The following is a 12721-nucleotide window of genomic DNA, read 5'->3' as shown; positions in this document are numbered from 1 at the left end:
CACCGCGGACCCTATGGGCTCATCCCAGCCCCGAGCCCGGCCGGACCGGCGACTACATCAGGTACCACCCTCCGGGTGCCTCCGCCGCCGCTTCGTTTTAAATTTCCTCCCGGCTCCGCCCCTAGAACGATGTAATAGCGCTGAGACTGCCCTACGGTGGCCCTGGGAGGACAACATGCTTCACAGCTCCCTTCGTTTTTCTTCCGCTTTCTCTCTGGTCTGTTTATTGGCTGGAGATATTCTGAGCCTTCACAGCCAGCAAGCTGGGCCCCAGCTTGATTCTTCACACAAGCTACTGTGAAACCCCTAGGAGTTCGATGATAAATAATAAGAGAAGCCTAACACGTACCGAGCATGTACAGCTTGACGATTTCTCATACACATGTCATCTTCACATCTTTGACCCCCTCCCTTTTCTCTACTTACCCATCCAACCAAACGTTTCTCAGAAGAGGTGTCTACATTTCTCACCTCCCATCTTTTCCCCAACTCATCGAATTAGACTTTGATCCTCACCTCTCCTATAAAACTATACTTATGCAGGTCAACTGGGACTTCCATGGTCCCAAATTCTATGGCTATTTTGGTATTCTCATCCTATCCGACTTTTAGAACACTGAAACAGACTCCTCCTCCTTCTGGAACACTTTCTTCTTTTTGCTTCCATTTCTACCTTTTCCACCTTACTTCAGTGGCTCCTCCTCAATTTCCATTGCTGGATCCAAAGGTACTGTTTTGCCTATAAATGTTGGAGTAGCCAAGGCTTTACCCTTAGCCCTTAGCCCTGGGCCCTCTTCTCTTCCCTGTTAACATTGTCTGGATGACCTCATGTGACTCCATGGCTTTACAATTCAGCCCTATGCTAGTGCCTGCAGAATTTCTATCCCAAGTTCTGACCTCCCCCCTGATCTCTAGACTTATATATTCAAGTGCCTATTGGACATTTCCCGGTGGATATCTAATAGGCATCTCATTCTTAACATGTTCAAAACAGAACATTTTCCCCACTGCCCCCCCGCCCCAGTCTTCCCCATCTCTGTAAATGTTACTTAGTTGCTCAAACCCAAACCTAGAAGTTATCTTTCAGTACTTTCCCTTATCCCCACCCCCACTCTAAAAACAAGTTCTACCAACTCCAAAGTACATCTTTAGACCACTGCTACTACCCTAGTCCAGGCCACTATAATTTCTTGTCCGAAGTACTGGGTCAATTTCTGACACTACTTCTATTCTTGAGTAGCTTCCTATCTCTCCCCAATACAATCCATTCTTCATGCACAATCAGAATGTCCTTCTAACATTTAAAAATATATTTTTTATTAATTTCAGAGAGGAGGGGAGAGGGAGAGAGAGATAGAATCATCAATGATGACAGAGAATCATTGATTAGCTGCCTCCTGCATGACCCCTGTATATGGGTCTGTTGCTCTTCTCTTCCAGTCTTTTTGTCTAAAGAATTCTTATTCTTCAAAAAGTGTAAGTCCCATCTCCACTAGCAAGCCTTTCTGGATCCCCTACTTTCACAGCTTTCAACCCTACTCCAACAGGCAAATTTAACCTAATCTCCTAGACATCATACTGCAACCTTCATTAGAAAAAGCTCCATTAACACATTTATCTCCCTATATTGTCATTATTAGTTTAAACATGTCTATTCCCACTGGATTGGAGGTCCTTTGAGAGCAGAGATTTTGTGACATTCATTTTTATCTTTTCAGTGCCTAAGAGCAATGACATGCTGTGGGTAATCAATAAATATTGAGTGAATGAAGGAGTCAGGTCAGTGACCTGCCAGTAGTTCAGGGAAAGCCAACTCAGGTTCTTGGGTAATTCATTTTAGCCCAGAGCCAGGTGTCTCGCAGAGTCAGCAGGGCTTTGGCTGCTGTTCTGGAGCTCTGGTCTCTGGTGAGGTTTCCTGTGGTTGTGACTCTGTGTCCCAGTTTCCTTATCTTCAATTAGTGGACGATGAAAGCATCTCCTCAGGGTTGTTGGAAGGATTACAAGAGACAATGCGTCAGAAGCTCTCAGCACAGTGCCTGGCGAAGGATAAAGTGTTGAATGACTGAAAGAAATGACTTGAGGTTGCCCGTTCATTGATCAGCACTCCCTATAGGTCGGGCTCTGCGTTAAATACCGCATGTTAAGTGCAGAGAAGCAATCGCCACACACAGGCGTGGTCTTAAAACAAGCGGCACGGAATCAGGAAGGTTTCCTGAAACCTGAGTCTTGTTAGGGGAGCAGCTTGAAAGCTGCGTGGGAGTGGGAGGTGGGCCGAAGCGCTGGAATCGGAGTTCCAGTCCTGCTATTAGCTGCTTGACTTTGGCCAAGTGACTTGAATCTCCTTGAACTTCCCCAACTGTAAAAAGGTCTGCTAAGAACACCCGCCTGCCAGGGTTCCAGAGAGACCACCTGACCCTGTTGGCCAAGGCGCGCTCTATTGAGAAGTCACCAGACGCCAAGGCGAGTCACTATGGACTACGGAGTTCTACGCTCCACGCGCAGGAGCGAGTTTCCTTTGTGAGCATGCGCAGTGCGCCCGCGGCGCGGCCCGTCAGGCACTGTGGTAGGCGCCCTAGGGGTTGGCAGGACCCTGACCCCAAGATGGCGGCGCCCAGTGAAGTGGACGCACCTGCCTCCGGCGAAGGCAGTGGGGAGGGCAGCTGTTTCGGATCCTGGCTGGATGGACGGTTGGAGGCGCTGGGAGCGGACCGAGCTGTTTACGGCGCCTACATCCTGGGTGTCCTGCAGGAGGAGGAGGAGGAAGAGAAGCTGGACGCTCTGCAGGGCATTCTCTCTGCTTTCCTGGTGAGGAGCCCCACTCATTGCTGGCCAGCCCCCGTCAGGACTTTGTGTCCCCGTCCCCCTACCCAGAGTCCCCGAGGATTGGTGGGTCTTACCTGGGAGAGGACTGCTCTTCTGGAGTTCCGGGCCATGGGGAAGGGGGTGACCCCCTCTCCAGGGTTTGGGGAACCAGGAAGGTTATAGGTCCTTAGAGAGAGAAATGGCTTTCCCTTATTCCTGGGGACAAGGCTCTGTCGGATGCCTGTGGGTGAGTATTCGGAAGGCGTTGAAATGTCTAAATCGGAGTTGTACCATGAACACCTAACGACCAGTTCATTCCCACCCGTTGGCAGCGTGCAGAGCGGGGAGGAAAGTGCTCTGGGGTGTGTCTGTCCTTTAAGAGGCAAGTGCCCAGCACTGGCCCCTGACAAAGGCCTCTCTCGGTTCCTATTTTGGGGGTAGAGGTCTTTTCATGCCCAGGCAGAACTGAAGCTAATATTGTGCTTTATCCTTTATAGTATTTACAAATGCAATAGTCGTTGTGTTTGGGGGTGGGATGAGGGAGGGGGGAGTGAGTTGGAGTTGGAATAAAAGATCAGAGTTTAAAAAAAGAAAGATAAACTTGGCACTTACTCTTAGAGGCAGATTCAAGAATTCAGAAATGTGTGCTTTAAGCTGTGTTTCAGTAGTCAGTTACCAAACTGTCTGCTTTTCCTGATCATTTCTGCTGCTGTCATCTCTACTAACACTTAACTTGGTGAAAGGGTAGTTGATGGATCAGGTACGTGGTTGAAATATAACACTAATGCAGCTGTCCCGGGGACCTTCTGGCCAGGGCCCCAGCGCATGGTCTGGTGAGACTGGCTTACTTATTTTTGGGTAAGTCTTAACACAGCTTGTGATGCAGCTCATAAGGTCAGTGGAAATCCAACACAGCAGAATAAATTCTTTTCTTGGACCCTGACATTATAGGTTGTACAGGGAAAGAGTAGGAGGTAAGCAATTTAAGTTAGTTTTTATTTCCAGCTGGGAAGTTTCTAAAGACTCTCTGAAAAATAAGTTGAAGTAACTTGGGTACCCATTGGTACCAATTTCTTGACCTGTTTTTTTTCGTGGTGTCATTATTTGGAGCTGTATGTCTGCTGGTAAAGACAGGCATGAATTTGCCTTAGACTCTTTACAGTCTCTTGGCATGAAAGTGATAAACCTTGGAGAATGTACTGAGTTGGATATATTGGCCAAAGAAGATTTCACAGAGGAGAAAGGTTTTGACGTAGGCAATAGATTTTTGCTCCAAAAGCATGAGGAGGACTGCCCTGAGTTGGTGGGGATCCTTTCCTCTGGATCTTGGCAGGATGAACAGGGAGCCCTTGACCTGGCAGGTGTGGATTCTGGGACTCACACACAGGATTACTTCTGTATCCAGCGCCTTGAAAGAGAAACATACTTTCTGTTCTGTGGTTCCCAAACCCTCTTCGTGGTTTCTTCTCATCACCAGCTATGCCCTCTGCATAGGCTTTGTTCAGGTTGAGGGCTCTCCAGGAAATTAATTAATCGGTCTACTTTTCCACCCAGGAAGAAGATTCCCTTCTTACCATATGCAAGGAGATTGTGGAACGATGGTCAGAAACTCAGAATGTTGTCACCAAAGTGAAAAAAGAAGGTAGTTCTGATGTCTAGCCTCTATTGTGTTTTCCAATAATCTTTGCTGTCAGGGAGAGAGTTTTCAGTTTTCTCCATTGAATACTCATTTTCCCTAAGGTAGTTTAACCTGGCAAACAGCTTTAACTTTTTAACTGAAATTGGTTTTCTTTTCCCCTTGCTACTTTTTCACTTCAGCTGACCACAATTATCTTCATTGTGATTTATTCTTTTTTCTTTTTAACCCTCTTTCCACTGCCCCTTGTAGATTTGCATTGCAGACATAGGATCACCTTTTTTATATTCTCATTTCATAACACACATTGTGATTGGTCTTTTGCTTTATTCAGCTAAGCCCTTAACCCTTTAAAATGAAAAAGAAGTAAGTGAATTTACTCAGCATTAGGATGCAGAAAACTCAAATAATTAAAGCCAAACTTAAAGAGAATCTATTCTAAACTATCTATACTAGTAGTTCTCAGTCTTGGCTGTATTTTAGCATTACTTGATTTACTCTTAAAAATGCTAGTGCCACCCTAGCCGGTTTGGCTTACTGGATAGAGCGTTGGCCTGGGGACTGAAGGGTCCCAGGTTCAATTCCGGTCAAGGGCATGTACCTTGGTTGCAGGCACATTGCCAATAGGGGGTGTGCAGGAGGCAGCTGATCGATGCTTCTCTCTCATTGATGTTTCTAACTCTCTATCCCTCTCCCTTCTTCTCTGTAAAAAATCAATAAAATATATATTTCAAAAAAATGCTAGTGCCTGCTCCACACCATGAACCAGTTACATAAACATCTTTGGCTTTGAGTCCCAGGTGTTGGTATTTTTTAAAAGCTTCCCCAGATGATTCTTTTTTTTTTTAATTGTCTGAAGTTTTACATATGTCTCCTTTTTCCCCGATAGACCCCCTCCCCAGTCATTCCCAACCCAAGGGCAAGCCCCCACCACCCAGAGTCTGTGTCCATTGGTTTTGCTAATATGCATGCATACAAGTCCTTTGGTTGATCTCTAAGCCCCCCACCTCTCCTGCCATTTGTCTCTGGATCTATTTTTAAGATATTTTATTGTTTTTTACACAGAGGAAGGGAGAGGGATAGAGAGTTAGAAACATCGATGAGAGAGAAGCATCAATCAGCTGCCTCCTGCACACTCCCTACTAGAGATGTGCCTGCAACCAAGGTACATGCCCTTGACCGGAATCGAACCTGGGACCCTTCAGTCCCCAGGCCGATGCTCTGTCCAGTGAGCCAAACTGGCTAGGGCTGGATCTATTTTTGTTCATCAGTTTATGTTGATCATTATATCCCACATATGAGTGAGATCATGTGATATTTATCTTTCTCTGACTGGCTTATTTCGCTTAGCATAATGCTCTCCAGTTCCACCCAGGTGATTCTAATATGCAGCTAAGCTTGAGAACCACTACTTGGCACTATTGCCTCCTTCTTTGAGAATGGAGAACATAATAGTTGATTTTCTTTTAAAATAATCCAAGAACTTCACCTGGTATGATTATCGTCATGAAAGGGACCAGCGTAAGTTGATTCTAGATTCCTTCTGAGGTTTCTGGGTTGAGAGGGGAGAAAGATGCATGTTTAGAGGCTTAATTTCCTATGGTTTGAATGTAGTGCTTTTCAACCTCTTTTTTTTTTTTTTAAAGCAGCGGAACTTCAATATAGAAAACAAGTAAAATCAGGGCTGCTCTGATTGAAGACAGATACGAGACCTAAAGCCTGGCCTGCATGGCCTTCCCTTGCCTTTCTCATCGGCACCTCCTTTGAACCCCAGGGCTCTCAGGAGTCAGCAGATGCCATGGCCTTTACTCCAAGCACTACCTGGGTGGACTAGTGGTTCGGTGAGCTTGTTTTTTCTCACATACAACCTTGTTGTCCCTCTCTCCCCTTCCGCCACCTCCCAGACGAGGTACAGGCCATTGCTACCCTAATTGAGAAACAGGCACAGATTGTGGTGAAGCCCAGGATGGTGTCAGAAGAGGAGAAGCAGAGAAAAGCTGCCCTCCTGGCCCAGTATGCTGATGTGACAGATGAAGAAGAATATCCTTTGTGGAGTCTCAGCACCATTTCCTGTGGCTCAAGCCAGAAGCGTTTGCTGGTTTGTTATGAGCTTTGGGAGGCTGCCAATCCCCCTCTGTAGCTTAATTTTCTCTAAAATGGCAGTGATCTGTGGCCTTTTGTGGGCGTGAGGAATGAAGTTGGAGTAGCTGACACCAGACTTACATTTTTTATCACATAGTTAAGTATGTTTCTGAAAACCTCAGTGTAAAACAAATAATGCCTTAGTAATAGACCATTTATATTAGAAAATAAGATATAGCTGTGGTTCTTTACTTTCCATTGCAGTACCATGTAACTTACTGCACAGAAAGTTACATGTTCCTTCATAGTCTTTATTTCTTTCACAGTTGATAAGGAAACTGATGCCCAGCAAATGGATGGGTGATCAGAGACATTCATGTAGTTAGTGGTAAAACCAGGACTGGAACCTGGATATTTTGGGGTAAAGGATTCCCAAATTTGGACCAGTTTCATTTGAATTCCAGTGACCACATAGTTAAAAGTGAGACTGAGCCCCTGAGTAACACCAGGAGAAACCTGGAATTTGAGTGGATACTGCATGAAAAGAAAGTGTTGCTGGCAGGGGCAGGTTTTGTTCCCTGTGACTTTGACATTTGTTTAGGAAAAGCTTCAGCTTACTGAGCCCTCTTGAATGGAGTGGATATCATACCAGAAGTGTCAGCCGCCTAATCACGAGTTTAGGAAAAAATTCTTAGGCTCTTTTGGGTCAACTTCTCTTCTAGTTTCTCCTCATGATTTTTTTTGCTAGGTTTGGCAGAGCTATGGTTCCAGTTACAAAATCTCATTTCTTGGGCTGTAAGAGAGTGTTTTAAGCAATGGTTTTCTGGGGGACCTGTTAAAACGCAGATTACTGGGCTCTCCTTACCAGATTTTCTGACTTAGTAGATCCAGAATCAGGTCCAAGAATGTGCATTTCTACCAAGTTTCCAGGGAGTTCTGGGAACCACACTTTGAGAACCACTGTTTTAGAGGCCATCTCTTCATCCCCTGGCTTCCAGGTGCTGTGGCAGTCCACCCACCAGCTTAAGTTTCTCTTCAGCCTCCAAGAGATAAGGATCTTATGGAAGCTCTGAACAATCTTCCCTAAGTTGAGACTTCTAAAGATGACGCTCCTGGGTTACTACCACATCCCTGACAGTGTCCTTCCATTCATTGTGCCTTTCCTACCCATCAGTTTATTGAATGTTTTCTTAGGTTGAGTTGGGATGTGCTAACCTTTGTTTTCCATCTGATTTTCCTTAACATCACTTACCGAAGCAGATGAGAAGGATGATTCAGGTGCCACCACAATGAACATTGGTTCTGACAAATGTATCCTTCTCTGTGTCCATCCCCAGGTGCTTCTCCACAGAATGCTCTTGAGGGTCAGTTTTTATTTTGCTGTCATTGTTGGGGCTCTCATGTCAGGCCAGCATTGTGAGCCCCATTTCTAGTACAGCCCTACGTGGTCAATTTAGCAAGAACTTGCCCCAAAGAAGACATGTTCACATGTACTGTGAGGGGTTAGCTTAGAGGAAAGATTTCTAAGGGAAAATCAGAATCTGTACTCTCTGGATACAGCCCTGGTTTCCCAGCACTGTGGAAGCAGTTAAAATAATACTGAAGTTTTGGTCTTTGTCCTCAAAGACCTTATTTGTTGGAAAGAGAGCACAAACACCAAATGCTTTTAAGCTAAAAACACAGAGGTGAGGTGGGCAAAAGTAGGTTTACAGTTGTGAGTACTCAAAACACAGAGTTTATTCTTTTTTTAATCCTCACCCGTGGGTATGTTTTTATTGATTTTAGAGAGAGAGGAAGGGAGGGAAAGAAACATAGAGTGAGAGAGAAGCATTGACCAGGTGCCTCTTGTATGTGCCCCAACCTTGGGATTGAACCCATAACCTGTGTATGTATTTGCCATGACCAGGAATTGAACCCAAGACCTTTTGGCTTGTGGGACGATGCTTCAACCAACTGAGCCACACCGGCCAGGGTCAGAGTTTATTTATTTTAAAATACATTTTTATTAATTTTTAGAGAGAGAGGAAGGGAGAGTGAGACAGAAATGTTGATGAGAGAGAAATATTGATCGGCTGGCTTCTGCACCCCCCCTGGTGGGGATGGAGCTGAAAACCCGGGCATGTGCTCTGACCAGGAATTGAACCAGTGACCTCTTGGGGCATGGGTCCAGGCTCAACCACTGAGCCACATTGGCTGGGCCAGAGTTTATTCTTTATTATTTATTAGTATTACAACTGTTAACCTACTTTCCCCAACCCGATATGGACAGATTGAGACATATGTGCTAAGGAAAGCCCCTAAGAGCAGAATCACTTACGAGAAGCTTCCCAGAGAACGTGGATTTAGAAATCCCCCTTCATAAAGGTGAGAAATATGGTGGATTATCTGGGGGACCTGGGTAATTTAGGGAGACATTTACTTTAAAGCACTGAAGCAGAAAAGGTTTTGTTTTTTCGCTTAATCCTCACCCGTGGATATTTTCTCCATTGATTTTAGAGAGAGTGGAAAGGAGTAGGGGGTAGACAGAGAGAGGGAGAGAGAGAAAAAATTGATGTGAGAGAGACACATCAGTTGGTTGCCTCCTGCATGTGCCCCCACCAGGGCTGGGGATCGAACCTGCAACCTAGGTACGTGCCCTTGACTGGAAATCGAACCCAAGACCCTTCAGTGCATGGGCCAACACTCTAAACATGGATCCACACTGGTTAGGGCAGAAAAAGTTATGTTTTAAGAGTAGAGAAGAGCTTGTCTGGTAGTAACAGGTTATGTTTTTAAAGTCATAAGAAATGAAGGGTAAAGTTTTTGGCTGGGTATTTTCTAACTGTGGCTAAACTTACTATTTTATAAATTTAGAGTTTGTGGTTAATAGAACATGGTTTCATTAATGCTTTAGTGATCTAGGAAAACAAATTGATATAATAAGATTAAGCAACTTATTTTACTCTTCAAGCATTTTAACAGTGCCAAGTACATAATAATTTTGCCATTTATATTAATACTCTGTTCACTAAAACTAGCATAGATACTACAACAATATTCTGCCATTGAATGATATAGGTTCTTACTCTAGAATGAAATTTTATTTTCATAAAATATTTAGATAAGTCTGAAATAGATTTTTAAAAAATATATATTTCTTTATTAATTTCAGAAAGGAAGGGAGAGGGAGAGAGAGATAGAAATATCAATGGTAAGAGAGAATCATTGATTGGCTGCCTCCTGCACGCCCACACTGGAGATCGAGCCCACAACCTGGGCATGTGCCCTTGGCCGGAATCGAGCCCAGGACCCTTCAGTCCACAGGCCGACACTCTATCCACTGAGCCAAACCGGCTAGGGCTGAAATAGATTTTTATTCTGAGGGTTAGTTTTTAACTTTTGTAACGATAGTTGTAGGATTTCCCATTAGACCAAAGATAAACAAGGATTAAAAAAAAACAACAACAACTAGGAATAGGTAGAAAGTATTCAAGACTCAGCATATAGAGTAAACAGCAAGAATGAAGAGAGAGAGAGAGAGCAGTAGCTGGGCCTGTGTGACCTCTGCCCTAATCCCTTAACTCATTGTAGTTCTGTTCCGAAATACCAATGTGGAAGATGTCCTCAATGCCCGAAAACTGGAGCGAGACTCGCTTCGAGATGAGTCCCAAAGGAAGAAGGAACAGGACAAGCTGCAGAGGGAAAAGGACAAATTAGCCAAGCAGGAGCGCAAGGAAAAGGAAAAGAAAAGGACACAAAAAGGGGAACGAAAGCGATAACCTCGGTCAACTCTCTTCTTCCTCCTCGTGAACTGATCTAAGGGAGAACTGGTTGTGCACATGAGTAATTTAAGAGAAATGAGAGAACATTGCAGAGTGGTTTCTCAAGGCATTTCCCCTTTTGTTTACATGGTCAAAAGGAAAATCACAAACACTTCTAATTACAAAATGTTCCATGTTTCTGTGCTGGGTATTCAGGTTGTTGTAGTTATCAGTACCAAAGATCTGGAGTGGGGGCAACCTTTCTATTTTAGTACGGAAGTGCTGTGCTCCTTTTGGCCACTTTCAAAAGTCTTCCCTCACCTTGGATAAACTAGCAGGAATATTCAGAAAGTTGACAGTTACAGTTTTTATCCTGAAGGAGCAGAATCATGACCACTCCTTCCCTGAGATGAAATGTGGGAGTGTAAATTGCTTCAGAAGTACTATTCACTCCTAAATGTATTATTTTTAAGACTCAAATAGAAAGCTAATGAAGAGTCAGACTTTATGTTGCATGGCAACAAACTAGGAAAATGAGAAATTATTTGATGGATGTTCTAGATTTGAGAATTTTTTAAAAAAAAAGTACCCCATGGGAGGAAAGGAAGTATCTTTTTAAAGTAATAATAGTTATAATTTTCCTCTAGGATGTGATTTTAAGAAGGGTGTGTCAGTATTGTGTGCAAGGATATCATTGTTAGCTAGATTCCTCTTGATTGCTAGTAGAGATTTTAGTCCTGATTTGCCCTAAAACACGAGTATAAAGACCTGATAATTACAGGTGTAGAGGAACTGCCTTTTCAGGAAGAAACACTGGAAATCTCTGTTAACACAAAGATATTTAAGAGTGTACATAGTAGGTGCTCAACAAATTAATTGAGTGAGTGAGTGGGAAAATTGCTTGGGAGAGTCAAAAGTGAGCAGGAACTCTCCATTTCTACTTTTGTCACAAATTACATTCAATTTGAAATCAGGCCTTTCTCCTTCAGGCAAGACTGTCAAGAAGTCTGAAGAGAGCAATTTCTCCAACAAAACAAAGTAGATATTTTATACCAGGGGTCAGCAAATTACTGCCTGCAAGACAAATTTTGCCTAGTCTGTTTTTGTATGGTGCAAGCTAACAATGGATTTTATGTTTTTAAAGGGGTGATAAAGAATATATGACAGAGACCTTATGTGGCTTGTAAAGCCTAAAATATTTGCTATCTGAACCTTTGGAGAAAAATTTTGCTGACCTCTGTTTTATACCATTGAGATTAACAAAAGTTTTTACCTTTGTGCAGAAGGTAAAAAGCATGGTTAAGGAAAAGATGTGTTACCACTATACACTCCTATAACTGTGGCATTCACAAAATTAAATAACCTTTTTAAAAAATAAACTTTATTTAAATCAATGTCTTCTGATTTATTCTGATTCTTTTCAGCTACCTATGGAGATGAATTCTGTGCTTAGGAATGTGTTGAATTTTACTTTATGCTTAGCCCTAATAACTTCTACAAGCAGAACTTCCTGAAATCCATAAATTCTCTGCCTCAGATTTCCTTTCTGTGAGGTTGGGTATTAGGAGATCAGAAAGATTACCTTGTATTTTGGAAAGTCAGTAAATTGGCTTTGAAGTACTGTTGGAATTTTAGAGCTTTATGTGGCAGCAGCAATAGCCTGTGTTTACAGAGAGCGTGTATTTTAATTTAGTAAATCCTTATTTTTGGTTGAGTCTCACCTTGATTGGGTCTCTGGATCAGAGTTGGGTTATATCCATGGACCCCTGAAGGGTACTTGTTTCAATCTGCTATAGCAGCAGTTAATTCTTTCTTCTGGGATGCTATTATGTATGCATTAGTTTGGTGTTTATGATCAGTGGTGTTTGGCTGCATGGCCAGTCTTTTTGTTGTTTGCTAGCTTATATCTGCTCTTTTAAAGTGGTATGGCACAAGTCCATTTAGACCATGGCATGTTGCTCTTTGGGTTCTTTGTGTGGAGTTAAGCAGAAGCTTCCATGGTTTTTGATTAGAGCCTCAGGGCTGGCAATTTTTGGAACCCATTAATGTCTTTTGGCTCAATGTATGTTAAGTGTACACTTGAACTAATGTTTAAACAGAAAAAAAAAGATCAGCTCATTAGGCTTATTATTATTTTTTTAGTTCATTAGGCTTTAAGTTTATTCATTTAACTCAAGTGCTAACAAATCCTTTACATCTAAAATGTTCAATATTGCAAAAGACAAATTTTAAACAATATCACATGGTATGATTGATACTTTAAAGCCACATTTGGGATTTCAGTAATAATTCCCATTCAAATGGGAAAAACACTGATATAATTCAAGGTAGTTTTCACTCACTTTTATAAAAAGTACTTTTCCTATTTTTAAAAAATCTTTATTGTTGAAAATATTCATAGGTCCCCCCTTTTCCCTCATTGACCTCTTCTAGCTTGTCCCTATCCCCTACCCCAGGCCTT

The 12721-nt window shown here is 42.9% G+C and overlaps 1 protein-coding gene across 3 annotated transcripts; it reads left to right on the top strand.

The window, feature by feature from the left end:
- The first annotated feature begins 2573 nt into the window (after window positions 1-2573).
- On the top strand, window positions 2574-11654 carry CCDC43 (coiled-coil domain containing 43). 3 transcript variants are annotated; one of them, XM_070393965.1, is made up of 5 exons: window positions 2574-2805; window positions 4357-4444; window positions 6343-6478; window positions 7773-7831; window positions 10091-11654. In XM_070393965.1, exons 1-5 carry the CDS (start codon window positions 2602-2604, stop codon window positions 10276-10278), a joined length of 675 nt encoding a protein of 224 aa, XP_070250066.1. In that variant the 5' UTR covers window positions 2574-2601; the 3' UTR covers window positions 10279-11654. The 3 variants fall into 3 exon arrangements, with proteins under 3 accessions (XP_070250066.1, XP_070250067.1, XP_070250068.1); XM_070393966.1 differs by having other exon boundaries at window positions 7773-7884; XM_070393967.1 differs by lacking the exon at window positions 10091-11654 and adding an exon at window positions 8790-9528 and having other exon boundaries at window positions 7773-7884.
- Window positions 11655-12721: the final 1067 nt, after the last annotated feature.

The sequence above is a fragment of the Myotis yumanensis genome, unplaced genomic scaffold (assembly GCF_028538775.1).
Source record: "Myotis yumanensis isolate MYYU_CA2020_CCGP unplaced genomic scaffold, mMyoYum1.0.hap1 SCAF_16, whole genome shotgun sequence".
Taxonomy (NCBI): Eukaryota; Metazoa; Chordata; class Mammalia; order Chiroptera; family Vespertilionidae; genus Myotis; species Myotis yumanensis.
The sequence above is the reverse complement of the archived record's forward strand: the minus strand, read 5'-3'. Positions and strand labels throughout refer to the sequence as shown.

What these genes read in the sequence shown, in the direction of transcription:
- CCDC43 (XM_070393965.1), top strand. Translation starts at nt 2,602, where the DNA reads ATGGCGGCGCCCAGTGAAGTGGACGCACCTGCCTCCGGCGAAGGCAGT. An exon ending in CACCAAAGTGAAAAAAGAAG is followed by an intron (nt 4,445 to 6,342) that starts GTAGTTCTGATG and finishes GCCACCTCCCAG; the next exon opens with ACGAGGTACAGGCCATTGCT. An exon ending in GAACATTGGTTCTGACAAAT is followed by an intron (nt 7,832 to 10,090) that starts GTATCCTTCTCT and finishes AACTCATTGTAG; the next exon opens with TTCTGTTCCGAAATACCAAT.